General features: G+C 36.2%; 1 protein-coding gene across 3 annotated transcripts in view; it reads right to left on the reverse strand.

The window, feature by feature from the left end:
- The window catches only part of CDKL5 (cyclin dependent kinase like 5), a 132,633-nt gene that overhangs the window by 63,817 nt on the left and 44,269 nt on the right, over window positions 1–24,547 (reverse strand). For all 3 annotated transcript variants that reach the window (XM_030476703.1, XM_030476700.1, XM_030476701.1), the window contains 2 exons: window positions 16,031–16,265; window positions 15,464–15,498 (listed from right to left, as the gene is read on the reverse strand). In XM_030476703.1, coding sequence (XP_030332563.1) covers window positions 15,464–15,498; window positions 16,031–16,094 — 99 coding nt within the window. In that variant the 5' untranslated portion in view covers window positions 16,095–16,265. The remainder of the gene's footprint in view (window positions 1–15,463; window positions 15,499–16,030; window positions 16,266–24,547) is intronic.

The raw sequence follows: 24,547 nt of genomic DNA on the forward strand, positions 1-24,547 counted from the left end.
CCAGGTCTAAAACAGAAATAGCAATCTCTAAAGCTAAATTTAAACTGAGAACAAGTATATTCTGTGTTTAAAAAAACTCAATAAATCCACAGAAACCCTCAAATATTTCCTATGGTCGAGTCCATCTCATTTAGCGTTAGCCAGCTAAGAGTTATATATCCAATATGCATTGTCAAGGCTTTCCCCACAGCTAGTAAAAGCATGGCAAGGAGAGAAGATTCAGCCAGAAGGTTACTGATTTTAATAATTTCCAGATGGTAAGAATTGCTTTTCAGATGATGGACTCTCTCAATTTATAAAAACTAGGGAGATCAGTTATCAAGACATACGCACTGAAAGAGTGGGTGAGATTAATTCCACCCAAGTTACTTGACTTTGCAACCCTTCTGCCTGTTTGGTTTTGGTTTTTTTCCTTTTTTTATTTTCCCCACGTATGCACAAACTTATACGCATGCGCATAGTTTTAAGGTACATTTCAGAAATACTTATCAACACTAGTAACTTCAGAGATATTACCTTCTCTGTATCAGTATTTTTTGAGTTCCGTTGCTAAATTAGTAACATCTCAGTCCATTGGATTGTTTTTAATACTCATGCTGGAAATACAAATAAAGTATTCCCAACTGTGCTACTGAAGTAAGAATCTCTACATTGCCAACGTAACTGTGCAGCGTCAATTCTCACATCCCACAAAGCAATCTGGCATAGCTAGCAGTAAGACCAGAATTTCTGAAGCTCATCTTTCTTCTTTAACCTGCACATTAGAGAACATGTTCTCTGATGACTATCTTCATGAAGCTATACATATCTCTGCTATAAGTTTTGCATTTCCTTTTCCTGGTATAATTGAAGGTACTACCTGGATCAATAAAGCCTTAAATAACTTACAAACAGTGCCCCATTAGAAATAGCTCCTTTCCTTATATAAAGCTCCCAGGAGAATGTTTCAGACAAGATCTTTGCGTAAGAGCACAAAGGTTAACATGAGAGGCTGTCATATGAAAAATATGGATTCAGAATGTGTGTTATATATTGATCTCCTAGAGCTATATTTCTCTCAGTTCCAAGGCACTTTAAGACTCATTTAAATGGAAGTGGGGGGGGGGGGAGAGTAACCATTGGAGAAGCTTTTAGGATTCTTTGTGGAGAAAAGGTTTCAAATTTTTTCTTAGTAAAATTTCTCATTTATACTTAATAATAATACTATTACTTCAGATTTCATTAAGGGAATACAATAAAAATTAAGATTACTGAAAAAAATCCAAAAGCTAAAACTGTGTAAGTAAGCTTGGATCTTCATCACAGTACTTAGTCTGAACTAGGTGCAGACATGAAAAACAAAGCTTCTTCAGAGGAAGGTTGCCTTCTGTCCTTTGTAAACTGATACAGCAGCAAGCCTTCTGCTGGTACAGCGCATAAACAATAGTTCTAACAGCAGTTTGTTGATAAATGCTTGTATTTGAGTGTACTAAATTTGACTTGGTTTCGTCATAACACGATTCTGGATGTGAATTTTTTTTTTTATTTTTATTTTAACCAACATTATGATCTAAGATATACAGACAAAGCTCTGGGTATGATGAGTAATATAAAAGAACATTAACAATTGAATCATTAATTACTCTAAAGACAGTGAAAATCCTCATTAAAAAAAAACAACAAACCAAAAAAACCAAACCCAAAAACCCAGTCTTCCTTACATCTTTCATTCAGGTAGTCCAGTCTGAACAGTCAATCATTGCCACCTCTTCAAAAAGATAAAGGTGGCCTTGTAGAATGTTAGTTCTTCACCCACCCTAACCCAAAAATCCAAACCCATGGATAAAAGATCCCTGGACCTAACTCTTCCCTTACTTTTGTCTTTCCACTGATTTATTCTTTACAAGAATAAATTATGCCCTCACGATTTAATTTCTAGCCAGATGTTTTCAGAAAAGGCATGCTCTCCCACGGAAAGACTCTGGGACTTATTGTTTACTAAAGCTATCAAAATTGACTTTTTTTTTTTTTTAATAGCTCAGAAGTGGTAAAAGATTGCCTTCCTTCATGCAAACATGTTTAGGGAAAAAGCACAAGATGCTTTCGCAACAAGGATAATTTTTAAGAAAGTTCCTGAAACATGATTTTCAGATACAGAGATGAATGAAAGCTGAGAAAGTATAATCACAAGACTTCAGTTGTAAAGTTTTTATTCAGATTTTGATTAAAGACTTTTATACTTCTACTGAATACTTCGATAAAACAACAGAATCATTGCCATTCATATTTCATATTGAGATACAAATGTTCAGTTCTCATATTCATGAAAATAAAAAGGACTTACATAACAGTTTGCTAAACTGTTTATATGCTAGTACATATAAAAATCTGCAAGAGGCAACAGAAGGAATGGGCTAGTATCAGTTTCTAAAACTGACCAAAAGAGACCACTTGCTGTACCCATCCTCTAAACAAGCATGTGTGCATGTGTGTGTGTGTGTGTATACCCTTGTGCATGGCTCTCTACGTAGAATCATAGACTAGTTTGGGTTGGAAGGGACCTTAAAGACCATCTCGTTCTAAACCCCTGACGTATGCATTTGAAACCAAAAGAATGTCGGTCAAGCAACAAAAGATAATCTTTAGTAACATAAATTAAAAACTATCAATTTCACTGAGAACCGTAGTGAAGAGAAAGTGAGAAATACTACAGACAGGCTGACCTTGTTGATTTGCTTCACTGATACTAACAGCAGTTGAGAGATAGGGATTGCAGACTCTATTTTATGTAATCTGGGGAACCTGGATGAAGGGGGCACTACATTCCAGAATTTCTAAATAGAATTTCATATATATATATATATATATATATAAATAAATAAATAAATAAACAAATAAATAAATTTAACCTGGTAGAGTCCATGCGATAGATGTTGTTTGGCATCTCTTAAGCCTTCCTAAAGGTCACTAGTGAAGTTCCTACTGATTCTCTTTTGCTCCCCAAATAGTTCCAATTCCTTACTGCTACAGCAACACGTTTACAGCAGTGGAAGCATGAAAGACAAAATTGGAGCAGGTTCAGAGCCCAGGCTGCAATTCCACCAGATACTACCTTCTATACATATCTTAACACCATTCTTCATTAGCTGATACTTTTTTGGAGGGGGAGGGGGGAGGGGGGAGGGATAATGTACCACTTGGATGAATTATTCTCACACACAGTCACAGGAAATTTGATCCTGCAGAAGCAGCAGCTAGTCAGCTTTACTCTGCAGATGGCATTGCCTGTAACATATTTCTGTGCATAAACATGGCATTACTCCACCTCTGTTGAAAATGTTAATTGATTTCAAGAAGATAGCTTGCCTCCTGGTCAAGATGTGTACTGTCAAAAGAAGTGGTAGATGTAACCAGCCAACCACATTTTTTTGGTCCTATAGAATTTCATCTTTCCACACCTCAGTGCATGATTATGCTTACAAATGTCACCTACCTCTCTTCTACTTGAAAACCTCACAGTTAATAAAAAAAATCTCTCTAAAGCCAAAGGGAAAATGGACAATACCGGTAACCTTATTCAGCCAAGGTTAAGTATAAAAAAACCACTTCACAATTTTCACCACGCTGGAACCTGTGGTAAACTTCTGTTATTAGAACTGTATGTAAAAATATGCTTCATAACAGATGTGGAAAGGAGTTCTCAACATTATAAAGACTGTTTGTGGACTAAAAGATTAGGAGATAGAGCAGCACCCAAACCAAGCTTTCTTTCTCTCAAAACATTCTATGGTCAACTGATACTTAGTTGCTCAATAAGGCAGCACAATTTTATATGAAGAACCAAGAACAGAATAAGAGAACATACGCATTTGTGTACCTTGTTTCCTCTTCAGTAGTATGTAACAGATCAGATTAAGTATGAAAAGTATGAATAGCATAATGGGAGAGACATTGAGAGAGTACACACACAAGCATGCACAAGCATGAGAAGAAACTGCACGAAAAGGTTTCAAGAATAATTTTTATTGGTAACGGAGAAAACTGTTCCCAGGATGGTGCTTCAATAGTAAAATTGAGTAAAACACATTATGCCAAACCCAGAAGGTTGCAGCACAGCTGACTCACAAGCAGATCCTGCATCCTAACAACAGGAGCACAGCTTCAAGGTTGCAGCTTATAACATATACCAGTCTCTCTCCTGTTAGTTCATCAGGGAAACAGATTATAGACATACATTTCAAACACAAGTTCCAAACAAGCAAAAACAGATAACAGAATCATGGAAGTTGAAGCAAGCAAGATTGAGGCTAAGGACCATCCCATAGCAACAGACAACTTTTAAACATAAAATATATGCAAAAGATGTAAGAACTAGTTTGTCATCACCATCGAGAGGAACTCCAGAGATGTAATGGGACTTGACAGCTACTTACACTTGTCCTCCACCCTGCACATTGATACTGCCCAAATTAGATACTGCCCATGTGGGCACACACCCACACCTTTATACTTCTAAGAGTGTGGGTATGAGGATATGAGTAAATAAAATCATGAAAGAATGGGGAAAATTCATTCCACCTCAGCATCCTGCAAATATTCACCTTTGCCTTCCGTAAGATTTACACTGAATTTCGTTATACTAATCTTTCTATGCTGTGGTTCTCTACAGAAATTAGAGTTCATATAGATGAATAAATGGAAGATGCTTTATCAAAGTTTTTAAGGAGCAAACAACTATAAACCTGAGAGCAATGTTGGTATATATGTTTCCAACAGAGAGTTACCTGTGCTATGCAGACACAAATCCTCACTTTGCTACACATCTGGAAAAATGATAATAGAATTCCATAAAATGAGTGATTTTTCATAATGGGCAAAGTTAAGCCATTACGTTAAACTGTTAGAGTTTAAAAAGACTTGCATGCAGATTGGCCTAATTTAGCAATCTAAGCTAAAATAAATCAGGAATAATATAATAAAAAAGCAAATACTTTACAAATCCAGAGGGTGTTTCGGTTTTCCTATGAAACTAGCAATTGGACTGTTCTTTATCAAAAGCAAGCAGTAGACTCATCAAGCTTTATTGTCCAGGTGCAGCTAAGTATAGCAAACCAGAAGCACGTGTTCTGGAGAGTTTCATAATTATAATACATGTATAAGGGACACTTAACATAAAGAATACTTCCAGTTCTGTGCAAACCTGCAACAACAGCTACCATCGAAGAAAGACTGAGCACTATGCAATCTTAACAAAACAGCCTCTGTTCTAGAGCTCAGCTGGCCTCCCTCTGCATCCAAAAGTTCTTGATCGCCATTCTGTGATGCTGGACCTGGCTAGTCCCTTCGGCTTTTAGCTGAGATCAAACACTACATACGCTAAGTGCAGTTATTAAGTTCTTTGCATGAAATTTTATATTTGTACACATTTAAAACAGATGTAATGTTATAAATGGAAACTACTTTCCTTTTTACCCTGTACCACTATACTTGAAAAGAAGTTACATATTCCAGGATTTTTAATCAAAGAGAATAGAAAATTTTCTGTATTTTAGGAGGGTATTCCACAAATTGGGAGTTACACAGAAGTGAGCAATCATGGAAAATTAAATTACTTTAACCAGAACATTCAGAAGGACAACTTACTGTTTAAAAAGATGCTGTAATACTTACTGATGAAAAAATGCATGTGCCAAGAAGAGCCTATAGCTTTCAGATAAAGTGAAAAGCTAGGAAAGCTTTCACTATTGTTGTCAATATTTTCCCTACACTGTCAAGTGTTCCTTTTCCAGGACTCCTGGCTTAAAAAAAAAAGGGGGGGGGGGCTTTAAATTTACACACACCCCAAAAAAAAAAAAAAAAAGAAAATAATGTAATTTGCACATTCAAGACACTTTAGCACAGTAACATTTTAGATTAACTTGACTTCTACAAATAATTTTGAAAGCCAGCCAGATCCATTTTACTATGGTACATTTAACAATCTACATTAATGTTCTTCTCAAACACTGAACTGTGCTCTATTTTACTGGCCTTTATTTAAACACATGGAGCATTCAGAGATCAGTGATAAATCTAGTGCTCTTAGAGCTGCTCACATGGCCTACAAAAGTTTAAGAAGCCTACAAGAATTCCTTGCAGGAAAACAATTAGCCTAAAATTTAGAAATACAATTTTATTTGCACCAATTATGCTACACAGTAATTTGCAATTTGATGACAAGACTAGACTGTAATCCGATATTCAAGCAAGTTCATACTACTACAGATGTAGTCCTATAATTAGCCATATGTTGTTCCTTCTCCCATAGATTAATTTAAATTCCCTAGCCTGCACCACTACTTTCCTAATGACCCAAGACTCTACATCAGGTCTCAAATCTTCATCTATTTCAATTTCTTCTGCTGCTGCTTCTAAGCAATACTGTAGTCATGTTCTTAAACTTTAATTTTCAGCATAACATTTTCAACTTTTTGCAAGAAAGACTCATTTGTATGGATAGTCTTGCTCTGTGTGCTCATCACATCTACAGTTAAAAATAAGGTTTCACTTACAAGTGCATTAGAACGAGATATAGCACTACAAGCTGTTTGCAATTAAGAGCCATTAAGGGCAGCCACAGAGCACACTGCTGCAGGTCTGAATACGATTTCTCTATTATTACAAGTGTAATGATATATAATCCCTTTGCAGATGGGAGCATGCAGCAACTACTAAGGAGCATGTTTATTTATTTATTTCCAAGGAAAAGTGTTATTTGTGGCATAAGCAGTAACCTTTCACTTAGTCAAACCAGTACCCATAGGAGGAATTCATGCAACATACTATGTAAAAGACGATCAGAAAAACACACAACTTCTTCAAGAAACAAAGTGTGACAGATGTTTGGTTAATCTAGAGCCATTAGCATGAAACTGGAAAAAGCTGTGTGACTAAAAGAAATAGTGATATGAGACACTGTGACTGTAACAAATTACTTATCTTTGACTCAATTTAAATTGAAAACCACCAGTAATACGTTTCCTATAACCTTCCCAAGGTGAGATTAACCACTCCTGTTATTTTTAACTCTGGCTTCTATGCCTCCTTCAGCTACCTTCATTACTGGAATATAAGAGTGATCACCTGTTTCTCTCCCTCCCCTTTCATGTTTTGAAGATCTGGAGCATTAGGTCTTTGCATCCCAGGTTTGTGCTGCATAAAATTCCATTGCCCCACGTTACAATTGCCAAGTGAACTTAAGCCATACTAATTTGGGGCACTGAAAGTAACACCCTCGCATTGTACTGCTTTAAATTCAACACAGCTCAAAAAAATAAATATCTTGGTATCTCCTTCCACAGCATTTTAGTTTCTCCCCTCTGAAAGCTCTCTCTCATCTTTCCCCTGCACCTTCTATTTGTAAATTAGTCTTTGGGGAGAAGGGAGGGAGGGAATGCCAATTTTGAATGCTGAATACTGCCCACATCTGAGCAGGGTTCATAACATGACAAGTACAAAGAAGGAGGTAAGGGAACGAGTATCCTACAGGGGACCTTTCATATAGCAGTCTGGATTGTCATAAAAGACTCAAAGGGAAACACCACAACTACAGATTTCAAAGCAACACTGTTCAAAACCCTTGGCTGCAGGACAAACTACAGACAGACTGACCAATGTAAATAATAAATGCATTAAATTTAATGCATTTCTTTTCATGCCTGCTTTGTACAGCCTGAGTCCTGTTAAAGAAATCATTGCATGTGATTGAAAAAGATAGCAAGGGTTCATATAACAACAAATTTAAAATTCCTTGAAATAAAGCATACTTTAGCAATCTATAGCAGAAGTAACACAGAAGACAACATAATGCAACAAAAGCAATCAAAAGGAGACCTGGGACTACCTTATTTTATCCTCTCATCCTACACAGCCTTAAAACTGTGAAAAACAAATGTTTACTTCAGTTAATCCTATAACTCAGGCTTCTAGGAAACTGGAACACTACCAACCAGAGATCTGATTTTTTTTCCTCCCCCACTGGAGCAGGTAAATCATTTCAGAGTTTGGTAGCTTTCTCAAAATTAGTGCTTTAATGGTTTTCATTACCTTATGAAACAACCCTTTTTAAAAAATTGCGGAGAGAGAATAAGACTTTGAGGAAAATAAATAAAAGGCATCAATCTTGTGATATAGACAATATTACGGCCCACCTTGGGGATGGGAGGTGAGGAGAGATCAAAGAGTCAGCTGTCTTCCCTACCTGTGTGATCTCAGCAACTTAGTTTCTACCCTCCATTCTACACAACTATCTGATCTTTCAAGCAATAACCGTACATGTATGAAAATCTAAGTCTTTAATCTAAATCAGGACTTCACTGATATTTAAAACACATTAATATAATGCTAATCCAATTGTCTGTTTCCCCCTGCCACAGGGAACTGAGAGGACTATGGAAGAGGCACAGGTTCAAGTATACACAAAATGCCACAATGCATCAATGAATAACAAAAGCTTTAGAAATTTCCAGTACTACATTAGCATCTACCCTGCATAGCAAGCAGTTACAGTTAATTATTGTATGTCATTTATATATACATACAGGAAAGTGATAACTGAAGGGAATTAGCACTAATCAGGCTTACCTCTCACTGCCACACTCAAGGAAATGCAAAGGAAGCAGAGTATAGAAGCCCATGAAGGAAATACTATATATCTAATATTTCAAATGAGAATTCTGTAAGGAATTCAAAAGGTTATTTATTGCCTAATGATGAAGTTAAAGCAAATGGTTATTAAAGAGTAAATACGATTTTCAGCACTACAGCTTGCCCAATAGCTCTATTTTCCTCACATCATATTCAAGACAGATCACAACTCTGACTACTGCAAACATTTACTACTGGCACACTATTTACTTCAGAAGCCCAGTAAAGGTCTCATGTTCACTGTGTGTATTTCACACAAGTTTTGGCACAAAAACACATCAGTGAGTGGGTGTTTTAGCCTGAGGAACAACAGCATTAAGTGCAATAATCCCCCATAGATAAGCTCCTGTTACTGAAAGAAAATAGTATGCTGCACAGAGATTTGCTCTCCGCCATGATTAAAAGCAAAAATCTTGCCAAAACACATTTGATTAGTAGAGAAAATTAGCAATGCTGGTTTTAATTACATACATAAACCAAAGAAATATCAGCAAAAAATTTGAGGATGTAACCAAATAGAGGCAGCAACAAGATAGCAATAGTAACAATGAGAGAATATGTGACATCTTAGACATTAATCAGTAGGATTTGGCACTGTACTTTTTACCTGGTTTTAGGTGAAGGATAGTTATATGTAAATTGATGGTATGAAAAAAAAATGAATGCATAAGGACAGAATACTTCACACAGTATACAGAAATATCAGTTAATGCTTTAAATAGTATGCACAGGCAACTAAGACTTAAAGGACAGATGGCTTTAGGCACAGGATAAAGTAATGAAAAAAATACACTGCTGGTGTAATCTGTGCTAGAATATTCTGGTGATAATGACTTCCCAGTAGAACTGTACCAATTAGAGACACTGGATACTTTGGGGAGTATCACAACATGCCTGCCCTGTTTTTCATCTGCTGTTTACCTCTAACAAAGGTCACAAAGGTACTGAGCTAGCTGAACTCATTTGACGCAAAATGACCATGCTGGTGTATATCAGGGTAGTAGATTGGAAAAAGTCTGTGGATGACTCAGCTGTCAGCTTTACTCTGAAATGATAAAACTAATTGCTTAAAATGCTCCTAACATAATTCAATTTTTGCTGGAAGGTTCTAACCTGAATGTCAATTGTATAGAAAGAAATACAAATATTTAATATATGCTTTGGCTGAATTGAATGACTTGACACATAATGCTAGATGCTCAGCATCATCATCTTCTATTGCTTACCACTGCAGTCTGTTTTCCACAACTTTTAACAGCAGTACTTTCATATTTACCTTCAGATTAGTCATTAAAATCTTAAATAGCAATACTGTACCAAGTATCTATCCTTTTTCCTATAGAAAAAATCTATCCTATTTCAGATAGAAATAACTCTCCTTACATTATTACAAAGCGCTTAGTGAAATACAAACACCAAGAACCAGAAACTTCTCAATCAGCACAGTATTCTGGGGTTCAAGCACCAGACAGTGCTAGTTTATTCTCCAGCTAAGCAGGCAAAGTCAAGATCTGAAATCAGTTCATACTTCACCACATGAAAGACATTAATGCTGAGTGGAAAAAAATGCAGGCAGCAATATGTGCTCATTTTGGGAACTCAGATTTTTCATTTACTCATCATTTCATTTCTCAGTCATCCAAACAGGAATTACTGTCAAATCAGTCAAATTCATATATAAGAAATATATATTAAAAAAAAAAAAAAAAAAAGAGCTGTATCCATTTCAGGCAAAAGTTGAAGATAAACTGAAATGAAGACTTTATTCTTCAGTCCAAGCACTTGGCTTAACACAAGCTGGAGAGTTAAGAAACCTTGAAAGCCAGATCTAAAGCAAGAACATCTGAAAGCACAACATACTGAAGATAAACGCTACTTTTACAAACAAGTACACTTACCTTCTGATTTTGACACTTCTTAAGAGAAACTCATCAACATAAGAAGGGTTAAACATTTAAGGGTTAAACAACAACACTAAAAGGGTCTCCAGGGACCCAGCGAGAAGAGTAAGACAATGTTAATAACAAAAGCAGATACATGAGTTGTTAGAACCACTTCTCCATTTCCCAGGCAAATTTGAAACTATGTTTTTATAACATCAGGCAGACCACAAATTTTCTATGAGTATGAAGCTCCCATTCCCTCTTTGAAAGCAACACAACCAGGTCCCAGATGCCTGTACACAAAACGCTAGTGTAACGAGAAACAAACAGGAGAAACTAGGTGTCAGTGCACAGTTAAAGATATACGCATTATCTGAACTACCTGTCATCCTAGATGATGAAATCCCTCAATAGGATCACAGAAAATGTGCTTGCATGACCAGAGCACTGCCATGAACAGGCTCAGGATATTTTGAGAAGGACAAGCTAAGAAGGCAAGGAGATTCTTGCAAAGGAAAAGGGAGCTTGAAGGCATGGACATTTGCTTAGAAATAAGTAAGAAACAAGTCTAAGTTTTGCACAAAGGTTAGAAGACAGAAAAACCCAAGTGGCATTAGGATGCACACCTGCTTCAAAGCACCTGATCAAGACAGCAAAATAGATAAATAAAGTTACTAGATAAAGTCCAGTTTTCACAGAGGACTTGGAGCACTCCAACAGCTGTTGCAAGGGCAATACAGCCTGGTGGAGACAGAGGATATTTTGGAAGATGCAGAAGGCAATTTCTTGACACAACTGACCAATGAACTGATAGGAATATGAAGGTAGCTGACAAACTAACAGGCAGTGACAATGTGGAGTCACCTGAATCAGAAAGACCATTGTACATCGAGGAGTTAGTGAACCACACAGAGCTCCCCTAAGGAGGCCCAGGCCTGCACTGCACAAACCCCTTGGCTGCAGGGCAAACTCTGCCAGCTCTTGTAACAGAGGAGTCAGCAGGCAGCTCCCACTCAGCAACCACGATTACATCACCTTGTAATGTAAGGCCTTGCCTTTGATCTAAAAGCACAGCAAGAAGTCCACACATGAACATCCGTTTTGTTTGACGGTAGAAATGATTAATAGATTTTTCTTGTAAGAAAACCCTGTAATAGCTTGAATAATGAAATACACACTGTCAAAGTATACCAAATGTTCTGCCTATATATTGTGTCAAAGTATATCGAAACATTCACAGGAACTTCGAACTTAAGTTTTGCCTCTAGGCTTCTTTCTTCAGTGTGCCTGTCTTTGGACACCCATGGCTTTCCTATAGCACCTTCTTATAATTTTATTGATTTTCAGACACAATGTTGTCCTATTAGCTTTGTGTCCAGTGCCAGAGTCCTAACACTTGTGCCTAAGTCTCTATTAGCAAAGGATAACTGCATGAAGCTGCAAGCCCAAGTTGCAAAGTAAAGGGGATAGTGGTTTTATTTAAAGGCAAATATTTGTTAAGTCTTAAACCTAAGCAAAAATTCTTTTCCTCTGCCATGATGTCTGACACTGTTGAACTGTTCAAGTGGCTTTTCTTTTCAGTAAACAGCCAAGATCCAGTAAATAAGCTAAGGCAAGCTATTTTAATAGTTTGGGAATATAAAATGTATTTCCAGTATTATCATACACAATGCACTCCAGTATATTTCCTTACGAAAAGTCCTCTCATTAAAAGAAAGGAAAAAAAAAAAAACCAAACAGCTTTTCAGAACATCAGATCTGCTTTATCAACATTATTTGTATTAAATTCACATCAGAAAAAAAAAAAAACCCAAAAAATCCAAAACCAACAAACAAAATCACCAAAAAAACCCCAAAGACAACCAGATAAACCAGATAAAGTAATATTTATGCTTGAACCACAATTAGCAATAAAAGATTTGCAGTAAAAACATAAAAACATGCTGTATAATGTAATGTAAACAGTCATTTAGAGGAGCTACTTCAGCTTTTTTGATAATGTTCCCTTAGCAAAATAAAAACACATAATAATGACAAGGTATTTGTTCCTTATGCCATTCTCTCCAATTTAAATCCATACACACATGCCAATGAAACTCACTGGGGCATAAAGATATATATTTATTGAAACGCTAGGGATTATACATTGCAATTGTTGCAATTAGGAGCGAGCTCCACATTTCACACAAAATTTACCCCCTCACCAGTACAATGGAGATACATTGATTACAAGAGCTGTGAATTTGATCCTGGCATATTCCCACTGTTTATAAATATCAGTATAAATACTTCTATATTTAAATTCTTAGACATAATTGCTAGCTTGGCACAAAATGAAAATTAGCACATGCTGAGGGAACACAACCAAGGATGGTGTGGTATATACCATACATACATTAAAAATACTGCAGCATTCTCTTGTTTTTATGCTGCTTCTAAACTTCTTATGTGGTGCTGAATAGACTTACTATGTAATGTACTCAATGTTCAACTGTGCTACCTGCAGCCAGATCATGTGGAAGAACTTCCTACTTTCTTCATCCATACTAAAAAAAATATGGCCATCAGCAGCCAAACAGTAAAAAAAAAAAGCAAAACCAAAATACAACAACCAAAGCCAAACCAAGCCACGCACCCTTGCATTTTAAGGTAATTCTGTTAAGACTTCATGAAAGTTAATTAAACCTTTGTTTTCCTATAAAAGTAGGAAAGTTATATTAAAAAACATTTCTTGATTAAGGAGAACAACCACATATACTGTCCTGCAATATGTTTTTTTCCTCCTTTGTATACAAGTAACTTTTCTTAATGAACAATCTTTTTTATTATGGTTTGATAGAAATTCTCATTTTGTGCCAGTTAGTGACTGTTTTTAAGCCTTACCTAAACTCCACCTCGTTAGTTTATAACATCTTTGATCTCACAGGAATTAGAATCTTCTTCCCTTTTCTTCTTTTAGAAGAGTGTTTCTTTACAACTTCAGTTCTACCATGTTCATTCTAGTCAATGATTAGTATCAGAGCCTTAAAATTTCTGTCTATAATTTAGATCTTTTCTGTCTAAGGTAAGTGAAAATCTGTAGCAAACAGGCCGTTCCACATCTTCAAGCTCCAATTCATACTGTTCCTCCAACTTTATAGACACTTTTCTTCCATATTTAAAAGGAATAAGCCAAGTAAAAATTAATAAAATGCATCAAAAATGTAGGAACTAGGAAATAATTCTATTTATTATGATGCTTACAATTAAACATAAACTAAATTCTTGTGGCAATTATCAAATGTTTTCTTAACAAACCTTGCATATGTAGGCAACAAGCAGGACATGCCTGCTCTGAATCTATGCAGCAACTTGCAAAGGAACTGAGGACACGTCCCTCTCAACATATTTTCCAAGGCATAAAAGGAAAAAGTTAAGATGATAAACAGCGGGGAAGGATGGGGAAAAAAGACTCATGTCAAAGTTTAACTTTTAGATAGTTATTCTTTTTTTGTAAACCAGATAACCCCTAAAGTCATCTGCTCCTAGATGTTGGGTGCAGCTTGTTTTAAGTGAGTGAGAATCATAAATCAGTGAGTTTAAAATAGCAACATACCTTGCCTTTTCTTCAGATCTCCAAATACTGGAAACCCTAGGTCTTAGTAAATCCGCTTGCTAGCAGCTTTAATAAATTCTACTTTGTTTTAGAACTTCAATACAGTTAGTTCGATTAATTTTGAAGCTGCGGAAAAAAATGGTGTGACTACCTAAAAGTTTAGATCCTCACATAGGTTGTAGGAAGAAGAGCCTCCCTCTGCTAAAGGGAAGTCTTTCCTTTCTAGTCATCTGGTATATTGTAAGGTATCCTTACAGGAACCGACAGCAGATTACCCTGGGATTATACTATACTCGTAGAATACTGAACTCTTTCAAATGAGGACACGACTAAAGACATGCAGATATGAAATTTCACTCAGCAATGTAGGAAATCCTAGAAATTTCTGGAGTCTTTGTGAGCTTACCTTCCATAAGAAGAGAGCTGCCTAATATAAACTGTATCGATACTACCAAGGTGCTTTCAAACTATTCACCCTGAATCATTGTTCTGTAACTATCCAAAAATATCTCATTTACCAAAGCCATTCTACTGAGTGTTACAGTCTCCCTGAAGCCTGACAAGGCTTCAACTTGAGATAGGATCTTTTCAAGCTCTAATTTTTTTCCCCCTTTTTAAACTTTAAGTCAATATAATAGTGTAAGCCACTCCAAATACATATGTCCTCTGTGAAAGTCCTTCTGCGTACATGCTAAAAGCCACTGCAGGAAGGCAGGCCTGCTGCAGTGTGATAACTTTTTTCTAGTAAAAGATATGAGCTACATAAAAAAAAAAACTTTTATATGTTCCTGGATCACTACAAATGAATAATTCTATGATTCTCAAAAGTTTTGCTTCACAGAAGTAGAAGTTATTTTGTTATATGACAATATTGCTGCTCCAAAGACAGCAAAGTAGTTCATGTCAGTTCCTTACTGATGAGCAGCAAGTTCAGATTTATCCAACTTACCCAGTAGTTAAAATAGTGTAGACAAGTTGCCTGACTTTGTGTCTGAAACAGTTTTTTCTTTTTACTACTTATTCCAAATTAAAATCAACGAGCACAGAAGTCAGTGCTTTTGTAATGCACTTTGATTGTCCAACAGCTGTAGAAATTCCACATGGATCCCATTCTATTCCCCAGCCCCAAGACAGGTAAGTGGTTATACAGAAGTATTTAGCAATTAATTTGACATTCTAATTGAGACTGCTTGAGCGTAAACTGCATTCCGAAACAACTTTTTTTTTTTTAAGAAATCTCATACATAATATCTCAGTTCTCATCACAAGTCATTGTTACCAAATACCAGCATTTATCTCTAACTTAAAGCAATTTACTTACCTTGTGTCTGCATTTAAGTACAACGCCATAAGCTCCTGAAACAAAAAAGAAAAGAGATAAACCATCTCAAAGCAGAAAATAAAAAAGTGGCAAGATAAAAGTCTTCAGTCACCTTTTGGTTATAGAAATAATATTGTTCCCAGTATTATTAACCAGAACTTGCACAAACAGATACTGTACTAAATTTATGTGTACTGAAACAATTTCATGAAAATTACTTGAAAGTGAATTTTAAAATGCTGAAAATACTTCCTTTAAATATACTTGCAGAGCAGTTTGATAACTTGCACATCCGTAGTATCATTAAAAATAAACTAATATAGTAAACTTAAACTAACAAAAATCCCCAAACCACAACACAGTCCCATTTCTCTTCCTTTTCTTTTATCTTCCAAACTTCTCCTTCCATCTAAGAATGGAATTACAGAAGGAACTATAGGGAATAAATTGATGTTTCTTAAAATCTGAATACAGCAGTATTTTGCACATGAAAACTGACTACCATCAAGACAATTAAGTCAAATCTATACAAAATCCTAATTCATTTTTTATTAAGATACTACTTACCTTCACCTACAACCCCAAGGATCTCAAATTTATTCATCACATTACCAATGTTAGGAATCTTCATCAAGACAAATTCCTCTTACAGTGGGAGCCACAAAACATGGCACGATGGGGAACGTCCAAAGATTTTGCAAAAGGCAATTGTGAAAAGGCTCTTGGGGAAAAGAAAAAATTCCACTTTGATCAACCAGACTTCTCACAACCCTTTCTTAATTTCTAGGCAGTCAGTATCTTCCTGGGGAAAGAAAAGAAAATAATGTAATTAGTACTTTGGTTTATTTCACACCAATATTGTCCAACAATTTTAACAGACAATTAATTTACTTCTACATTTTATGATGAAGAAAGCTTAGCAGCAGTACAATGGACAGAACGTGTTGAGAACATATATCGGACAGAACAGCTGGTCTTGTAATCCCATACTTAAGATGTCTATTATAATAATAGCAAACTTATTTTCTACAGGACAGAAGCAAACAAAAATGTTGATAGAAACAACCTCAGTGAGCAAAAATACACTCATAATTACACCAAACTGAGAACATAAGTATGTTGACAGCTAGGTAAAAACAAATTGTGTTTACTCAATTTATTATTTGTGCACTATAATGAAAAAAATGGTAAGGTAGAAAGAACACCAAGTGATAGAAAATATTCTTCTACTGCTATTTTCTGTGATTGTTTAAAAAATAAATTATTTACTAGACTGACTAGCAATCAGATGTAGAAAATTATTTCCATATCAGCTTATTTGATGGAAATGTAATGAACAGCAAAAAATATTTTCATAGGGTTTTTTACATGTTTCCCAATCACTGAAGTAATTTGTTAAATCAAGCAACTATACACAGAAAAAAGAACAAAGTTTTTTATGTCTGTCTGTTTTAGGTCCACCACATCTCTGCTATAATCTTAGAAGTCTGATAAACAAAATACATTGAAGTCTGGTTGTGCTAACTCAGACTGCATTTTTAACCCTAAAGGCATACACCTCACAGTCAAAAATGGGAAAGAGAGAAAATAACTTCACCATAAATTGGAAATACATGATTTCCACAGTTCAGTGCTCCAATAACAGGACTACTCATGAGGAACAACATGGCAGGATAGAAATGAATTAATTTAATTAACTTATGTGTAATGGGTGAATGTCACCTGATAATATCGGGTTTGGCTCACACAGACAGGATTTCTCTAGAAGCTAGGGGTACTGGCCAAAAGCTCTGTTTTGACTAAGTCACACATAACAAAAAGGACAACTCAAGGGTGGAAGGAAATCACAATGACACTAGCCTCAGCAAGACACGGGGAGAAATCTGGGGTGTGCACGTGTGTGTGTCAGCAACTTCAGAGTTAATCAACCAGCGTATTTAGGAAGCAAACTTTGAAAATAAAGCAGCGACTTCCGAATTAAAGGGATGGTTAGGGGTTTATGTTTGTTTGTTTTAAGTTGTTTTCAAAAAGGCTACCCACTCCTTAATGGATTATTTCAGTTGTTTAATTTACTGTTTCAATTAATCTATTTTTTCTTCACATGTGAATTTAGAAAATACCCTTTCCTTTCTCATTTGGCATCTCCTTCTCACAAAAGTCTTTGTGCTGTTTGTCCAGGCTTTCTGATTACAGTAATGAACTGAAAAAATGAGCTCCTGGAAAAGCAGGAGCATCTGCTCAGATACACCCATCAACAGGAGAACAGAGCCTGCACAGGGTTGCTTCGGCTTTCTATGGAAACAGGCTAGTGCCAGGCACATGGTGCAGCTGGCTGTCCTATGCTGCAGCTGAGTGACAGAAATGCTGCTACACAGACCATGAAAGAACCATTAATGCCGTAACATAAGCAAAACACAAGAAAACAGGTCAGCCACGTTCAGAACAGAAAAAAAATACTTGCCAGAAAGAAAGGAACAGTCAAAAAACATCTGTTTTCTATTAGCACTATTCAACTATATTGTTTGGTTGGTTTTTGTTTGGTTCTTTTTTTTTTCTTCTTTTTTTAAGAGTTCTGCCAGTGTGTTCAGTATGTATCCTATTTTTCTATTGGAATAAAGGTTAGATTTGCAAGCAGCTAATCTTATTTCCTGAAATTTAGTACTACACATCTTCCTCTTCCCACCGATCATGCAGTTTTCCCTTTTAGTTCATTAAAAGTAAGAGCCACAGAAAGCCGATCCACTTGTTACACCGGTGCTCCTGGACACATGGCACGTAGAGCAGCATTCACCTGCAATTTCTTAAAGGTAAAAGCCTGTCAACTCACTTATTGATGTCCGTTCACCATGAGTCATACAATTCGCCTGGCCCAAAAAACCACACAAACTAGCTTCTTGAATTCTCCCCAAAGTGCATCATGACTGACAGCAAAGGCAATATAGATGCACATACACGGGGACTCTTAAAAGAAAACTGCACCTGAGCACCTCTTCTGTGCTGGCTTCAGCATCATCTTTGTGCACAACTCTGCTGAGAGAGTTTATGAGAACACTTTATGAGAACCTGATCTTGAAATGAGGAGAACTTATGAAAAGATTAAAAGTGTCATGTAGTAGCAGTAGGGTTACATACTCAAACAATTTTGCTCTCTTGCCATATCTCCTCAAGCACTGCAGTAATTCAAACTAGTTCTCTCCTAGTAATCCAAACTAGTTCAAACATTAGTGAACTCAAGACTAGCTAAACACATCTAACCACTACACAAAATCATATATGCTTGCTTGAGATCTTTGCCTTCAAAAGCTCATGAAAGGTTGAAAAGAAACTGCTAAAAATACTTGTTTAGTGGCAGCACCCACTGAACTTTGTGGGGTTTTTTCCTGCTTTTCGAAAGGCACTGGCTTTGTTAAGACTGTTTTTAAAATCACTAATTTTTACAGGAAATCTGTTAACTCAAACTCCATGAACGATACAGAGTGAATGGCAGAGTAATTGTAATAATAAAATAAAGTCTAAACTTTTAACCAAAATAGTAATTTCAAGGAAGTTATTGATAGCAAGAACTACAACATTCTGTAATTTAGTGTAGACAGGATGGATTCTTTCAAGATGAAAATAGCAAGGAAAACCTTATTAATAGCAACCACAATTTCATTCTTCATACTGAGTGCCATATAGGTCTGTTTTAATAAGTTGCCTGCTGGCTAGAATGATAACCCTTGCAGAAGAGGAAATAAGGCCATTCTTCGCCTCTCAGTAGGGAAATAGCCCTCATTCTACTACCATCCCTGAGGCAGCCAGGTTCACAGCACAACTTAAGAATTAAACCAAAAGACCTCTGAGATGGTCTCAGTGTTACCATGGCAGTCTACAAAACACAGAGCAAATTCAGCAAAATGAATCATCATGCAATGAACAAGAACAAAATAGTTTTACTTAATCCAGAGCTATAAGAGCGTGAGATTTTAATACAAATGTAGTTGTTCTGCCATAGCATGTAAGCCTTATATCTAAAAACTAAAAACTGTACAAACATTCTGGGAATGAACAAACAGACTAATACAACATTATGGTACCTGATCATTTGCATTTAAATTATAACAATGGGGAAAAACCCTAGCTCTTCCCCAATTCCTTTTCCCTTCATGACCATTAAGAATTCTAGAACATCATTCAAAAGCGTTCAACTTAATCACTTACTCCAAGGCCTCAATCCTAAATAAAAATGCTATTCGTTGTTTCATAATCATCAATAGCTGGAGGGGGGGAAGCACTTTGTGCATAATTAGATTTTAGTAGAGACATTTAGTGATAATTATAAAAAACTTGAGGTAAACATTTGTCTTCATAAAATTTGGAGAAATGAAACTGTGCTAGAAATACACAGATTTGTATGTCAGTGTATTGGGCATCAAGCATATAGTTCATTTTATATATTAAGACAGAAAGAGTGCAATTTGCACCCTGCCGAAGTCAGTTACAAACTTCTAATTGACTTCAAAGTCATCTGTTAGCCAACAAAACAGCAGGTCAGCAAATAGGTGTAAAGAGCTTATGCCATGAAAGTATCCGTCTTTGATGGTTATAGGTCAATCCAAACCCTTCCATGCCTTCTGTTGTAAAAGGCACATACATGAAACCATTAACCACCTTTATTAGTCATGATGTATCACTACTAAAATAAGTGACAGAGTTCAGAAAATAGAGAAATTTTTTTTTCTGGAAGAAAGCTTCAGGAGTATTATGAGGAATTACAGATTAGGAAGAACAAAATCGGTATTTGAGCAGCTGTAAGGAGGACGCTAGTAGCAATATTCTGACTTTAAGAATGGAGAGGGTGAAACAAACAAAAAAAACCCCACCAACCAAAAAAACCCTCAAAACCAAACCACCATATTGCTAGTGAATTTTCCAGTCTCACTTCTACATTTGGAAAAAAGCTACCACTTGTTATTTTTCCATAACATGGAAGAACAGCAGACCTTCTAACTGGACAAGGTTCTAGAGGAAGAGCCACCAAGATCTCATAATATGAAGAAACCTACAATGTAGAAGTTGAAAAAAGAAAAAGCTGAAGAACAGATAAAAAGCAACAAGAACTGCAATAGAGCAAAGCCATTTTTCATACCCTTCAATCTATCCTCTTCTGCTCATTAAAAAAAAATAAAAATAAAAATGAAAAGAACAGCCAGTGAAAGTAAATACAAAAATTAGAAAACTGTCCAACAAATTATGTAAAAGCAAAACACCAAGATTGTTTGCATGCTTTAGAATTCAACTCCAGGAAGCTTTTATTGACATTGCTAATATCATCACTGGAAGCTGACTTGACTGGTGTTGGGGTTTGGAGGAGTTGTTCTGACTTTTTTTTTTATTTTTTTTTTAGTAGCTGGTGGTATACTGAAACCTTAAAACTCATCTGAACAAGTTATACATCAAGGGAGGTCATCGTCACATAACTGGCCTAAAAGGCAGCATGCCACCATGGCAGCAGGGCCAGGGGCGCAAGGGGAAGAACCTGAACGAAATTTCCATCCAGCAGCAAATGCACAATTAGGAAAGGGTTGAATCAGCTTGCAGCTATTAAAGATACCCATTTGGTTAAATTCCTAAAGGAAAACTGAGCTTGAAGACCAGGGTGGCAGTAACAATTTGGTTCAGTTTATCTTACCCAGTGAGTGCTCTTCCTTTTGTATGCAAGTACAGATTGAAAAATAAATTCAGCTCATCCTGAATATACGGACTAAATTCACTTCTCAAAGTTACAATGCAGGATTCATGAGCTTCTTTAACAGCTGTGGACAACTCAAAAAGAGTGGGTGCTTAGCAGGATGCTTCTAAGACCACACTGACAAATAAGCAGACAGATTATCAAAGCATTGAGCACAAAAGCAGCTCCCATGAGTCATAACAGGAGGACAGGAAAGACAATTTTGCTTCCATTTTAGTCTTCCTCTCCAATAAGAACCTTAAATATGTCTATTGTGGGTGTGACAGCTTCTTCCACAGCTTATGCTGGTCCTTATGCATGCTGGGCAGTCTTTGCCATACCTGTAGCAGCTCTGAATTAAAAACCCCAGTGTTCAGAGGATAACACTCTCAACAACAACCTATTAAATCCCTTTGCAGTTTCATTTGACACAAGGAGCCTGACACACATTCAACAACATTTGTAGTTGAAGTAAAAGCACACTTCTGCATTCCAAGGTACGGTTAGGCAAAGGGGGGCAAGGAATTTTTTTTTTTTTTTTTTTTTTTTTAAGATGGGAGAAATATTTTATTACAGAATATCTCCTGTGGAAGAAGTTTTATCTGACACAATATTTGTAGTGGTCTCCTTAGAAGGTGGTTCTTTCATCTTAATCTTTCATTCCCTCTCCTTAGAATACCAGTCTCCAGTAATACCCTATATTCATTTGTCACATTGCTTACTATTTAGTCCCATATTATCTTTGACGATCTGCCATGAACTTTAAATCCCCAGGCTATAAAATAGTATTGCAGGCATAGCTTTTTCATCTCTAATAATTACCAAGAAAAGCTACTATTTTCAAAGAGTTACACGTTAGGACTCACTTTGTGACTCAGTTCCCACATTTGTGTTTGAAGATTCATGCTTAGGGAAAGAAGAACAAAAAAATAATTAAAAAAAAAAAAAAAAAAAAAGAGTTGAGAATGAAAGTCTTCCTTCTTTACCCCACACCACACATAAAAAAGCACATTCAAAGTCCTGAGCAAAGGGAGTTCCTGTCCAAGAAAAGTACAATACATTATCTTCAAGGGAACACGTTAGAAGCACTGAGCAGCCAGTCAACTGAAGGACTGCTCTCAAGTTTGAGCTCAGCAGTAGAAAGGGCCTCTCAAGTTCTTCCATCATGCTCTTCGGCCTCTCCATTCCCTGGCAGCCTGCTGTCAAAAAGCGCACAGCTAGGTTCCTCTCAAAAATGGCAGGAACCACTAACTGTGCATCAGCAATCCCACACTACCATGCTGTCAGCAGACAAAACAACAGTTGTAGAAGACCTGGCTGCTTAGGAAGAAAGTCCTCTGATGTATTCCTAACTGGTTCAGCCACTGAATCTTTCATACCCGTACACACACAAAGCATACTGGTGATTTAAAAAGCCTGTCTTCTAACAAAAAAAAAGACCAAAACTCTTCTAATCTGGCAAACTTTCTGCTTCCTACCAACCCAGCTTTGCCTTCATTGTTTTAAAAATAACTCGCTTTCACATTCTAAAAGTCAGATGTTCCTCTCTGCCCTGGCTTTGGCTGGGATGAAGCTTTCCCATAGGAGAACAGAAAAGTTAAGGTGAATATAAAGTATTTATAAATAGCAAATGCATGCGGAAAGTAAATTCTGTGGGCATTCTAATGCAGACCGAAATAATGCAATGACTACTCTTCCTTGTAATCTTCAAACATATCATTAAATAGAGATTACTGGTTTGCTATCTGAAGAGAAAAAAATCCAAGAAATCTCTTTCCTTTAAAAGGGCATACTAAATACATGGAACAAGCATAAAAATATGAGGGGGGAGCCCCCCAAAATTTAATACTAAATTAATAAGAAAACACAATTAATGAACAGAATTATATTCTAATTACACTAAAAAATATTTATCATTTCTTTGTGATGTGTTTTCCAAGCAAAGAGTCAGAAGCATTTTCTTTAAATAATACTGACCCATCTTTTACAAGGTTAACCTTGCAAGGAATGCCATCCAAAGGTTTTCAATAAAGAACAACAAGAAGCCACTCAATTACTAACTGTCCTAACACTCAAAGGTCATTTCAAGAATAAATGCACATTAGTATGCAAGCACATGCGCAGGAAACATATTTAAAGAAACAACTCAAAGGGTTTTCATTATTGGTTTGTCTTTCACTAAAGCTATTACAAGTGATTAAACCACAAGGAGGGCAAATGATGTAGAGTGGATTTGGGGAAGGGGCTGGAGGAGTGCTGGGGTTTTTTTGTTTTGTTTGGGTTTGCTTTTTTTCTTCTTTTATCAGAAAAAGACTCTAACTCCATGAACATCAAAGCATCTTCTTTCAAAAATCCCAAAGAAATTGAAGCCTATAGAAACATCTCTCCATACAAAGTTTCATCTGAATTTGAAGATATTGCTACTGTTTCAATGTGTGAAAGTCTATTAAAAGATATCGGCTCCAATTTTACAGATTTCAGAGATAACCGCAAGTAAAAGTAGTACTGAAAATATTTGAATGTGCTTATTTATATGGAAAAGAAAAAAAAAAAAAAATCTGTGAAGTGTTACAATGTCTATTATCAGAGTAACTGCATGTTAAACGTGTTAAATAAAAGGTGAGTTTTGCTATACTTTCTAGTTGGAAAAAGACCCCAAAACCTGTTAAACTTACACAGGTGAATAAAGAGATTAAGTGAAACCCAAGTCAAGATGACTAATCTCCAAAGTGTCTCAGACTGCATTAAGACCTTATGACCATTATAATATGCTGTAATTCAATAAAAAAATATTCAGATTCCAGATAAAGAGGAAAAAATAAATTTAAAAAAAAAAGATCCCAAGAATTCCTCTCAGTTAACAGAAGCTTCCTTGAAACAGAGGATGAAAGCTTCAAGTCTTCTGGAATGCAGCACCACAGATGCAGCAGCAATGTGTTGGGTACCAAGACAATTCTAGGGATCACTCTGAACATTAAACTGAGAGCCCTTAAATGAACTTTGTGTTCAGTGCAAATTCACTTCAGAAAGTACAGCAACACAGCAACCAACTTGTGCTGTTTCGACAGATGCCTTCATGCTGAGCCACCTAAAACACCTTCAGGAAGGGAAACTTCAGTTTGTTACATAAAATTACTGTAAGTGCATTTGGAAGATGTACTAAATTGATCAAGTCAATTTGAAAAATGCATAAACAGCTTTCCAGTGGAGAAAAAACCCACAGAAACAAATCAATTTAGTGATCTAATAGTGATCATCTAAGAGAAGCAAAAATCAACTCGAAAAGGGCTAGGCGAAAGCAACAAAGAACCGGAATATTATCTTTTTCACAAGATCATATGCTTATCTCTACCACTAACTGCATCAGTGAATGG

Source organism: Strigops habroptila, chromosome 2 (assembly GCF_004027225.2).
Source record: "Strigops habroptila isolate Jane chromosome 2, bStrHab1.2.pri, whole genome shotgun sequence".
Classification (NCBI taxonomy): Eukaryota; Metazoa; Chordata; class Aves; order Psittaciformes; family Psittacidae; genus Strigops; species Strigops habroptila.